At 48.8% G+C, this 1,775-nt stretch overlaps 1 protein-coding gene across 1 annotated transcript in view; it reads right to left on the reverse strand.

The window, feature by feature from the left end:
- Positions 1-409: 409 nt before the first annotated feature.
- Positions 410-1,775, reverse strand: part of ccdc88c (coiled-coil domain containing 88C) — a gene marked incomplete at both ends in the record, with an annotated part of 38,553 nt that continues 37,187 nt past the window's right edge. The window contains one exon of the mRNA XM_079229627.1: positions 410-1,177. Coding sequence (XP_079085753.1) covers positions 410-1,177 — 768 coding nt within the window. The remainder of the gene's footprint in view (positions 1,178-1,775) is intronic.

Consider the following 1,775-nt stretch of genomic DNA (forward strand, 5'->3'; position numbering starts at 1 on the left):
CAGATCCAGTAGTTGAGGTGGGGACATGATTGTTTTGGTGCAGCTGAAATCCTTGGCAACTCCTTTGATTCAGGTAGCTTCCTTACTGTGTTCATCCGGGGGACAATCAGGTCTGCTTGTGAAGCTACAAATGTTTGTTCCAGAAAATACAAACAGAAGTCCCGACTCCTGTCTGTAGAGATACGTTTACATTTGGCTTTTGCTTTCCAGGATTTAGACTTATTCCCAGTTGATGTTGTATCTGAGCAACGCTCAGAATAACATGTATCCACAATACAAAGAACAGAGTCCAGCGGCTGATTGCTTGTGACCGTGGGTTTGGATTCAGCCCCAGCAGACTGTAGTTGGAGTATTTGGGTTTCTGTCTTTAAACACAGCCACACCCATGGGTGTCCGTTAGTGTCAGTGTTTAGACACAGCCGTACTCATACCACACAGTCTGAGGGTCATTGTTGGGGTCAGGGGAAGCAGGCGTGCTTTTCGGGCGTTCCACGGAGTCACATCCCTCGCTTTCTTTCTTTAAGTGGGAGGAGTCACCCGACTGCCCCTCCCTTAACACCTCCTCGTGCTCCGAGGCCTTGTCGGGCCTCGTGGCAGGCACGGCCTTGACGGGGCTTACCATGGCGACCTCTCCGTGGTGGTGGTAGGTGGAGGACGAGGTGGGGCCGTTCCGAGAGACGGGGGTCCTCCCTCGCTCTCTTTCTCTCTCCGTGTGTCTCTCCGTTTGCAGGTTGAGAGAGGACGAATGGTGAATAGGCGGATTCAGGAAGCTGCCGTCTCCGTGCTGATTGGTCGGGCCGGCAAGCCGAGCGGAGAGCGGCCGTTCCCTACCACTAGCCCCTCCCCCTTGTCTCCGAACGACCACATCCGATTGGCCTTCAGTTCCACGGAAACTGTCTGGTCCGTTGGAGCGCAGCAAATCAGCGGAGGCCAGGCTAAAAGCCCTGCTCAGTGATTGGCCGCTTCTCTGGGCGGTGGGCTGGCCTGAGGCCGGGGATTGGCCTACAGGCTGGCGGGGCGAGGGTTTGACGCTCTGGCCTGGCTTCTGGTTGGACGACTGCACAGTGGGCGTGACGTAGCTGGTGGGAGTCACCAGGTCTCTGTCAGCAGGAGCCGAGGGGGCGGGACTTCTGGTGAAATAGTCAGTCATCAAGTCCTCCCTGCTTCCTGTTGACACCTAGACAAAAGGAAATAAAACAAAAAAAAAAATGGTAGTGGTTTAGTAGAGATGGGCGGATAAAGCCTTGTGAAGCATTGAAGCTTACTTTATTAATCCCTAAGGGGAAATTTGGTGTCGATTAGCAGCAATTTACAGACAGAAAATAAGAAATCAAAACAGCAGGGATGAAAGATATATACAATAATACTAATAAAATAAAATAGCTGGGATGAAAGGAAAGAACAGAGTATTAATTTAGGAATTAAATTAAACTAAAACTTAAACAGTAGAAGTGCAAAAGTGCAAGTATGTATGTATGTGTATATTAAGTGTGTGAGGTGTAAATAAAAAAAACAATAACAAACAATAGGAGGGTGCAAAAATGCAAGTTATGTATGTAATATGTGAAGTGTGGATAAACATAAACATGTACAGTGATTAATCAGTCAGAGGATCTGGCAAGTCGTGACTTATTATAAAGCTGCAATGCCGTAGGCAGGAATGTTCTCCTGTAACGGTCCTTGTTGCAGCGGAGCGTTTCTCTTGGAGAAAGTGCTGCAGCAGGTGGTGGAGAGGGTGGTCATGTATGTATGTATGTATGTATGTATGTATGTAT

This window comes from Taurulus bubalis (assembly GCF_910589615.1).
Source record: "Taurulus bubalis genome assembly, chromosome: 1".
Taxonomy (NCBI): Eukaryota; Metazoa; Chordata; class Actinopteri; order Perciformes; family Cottidae; genus Taurulus; species Taurulus bubalis.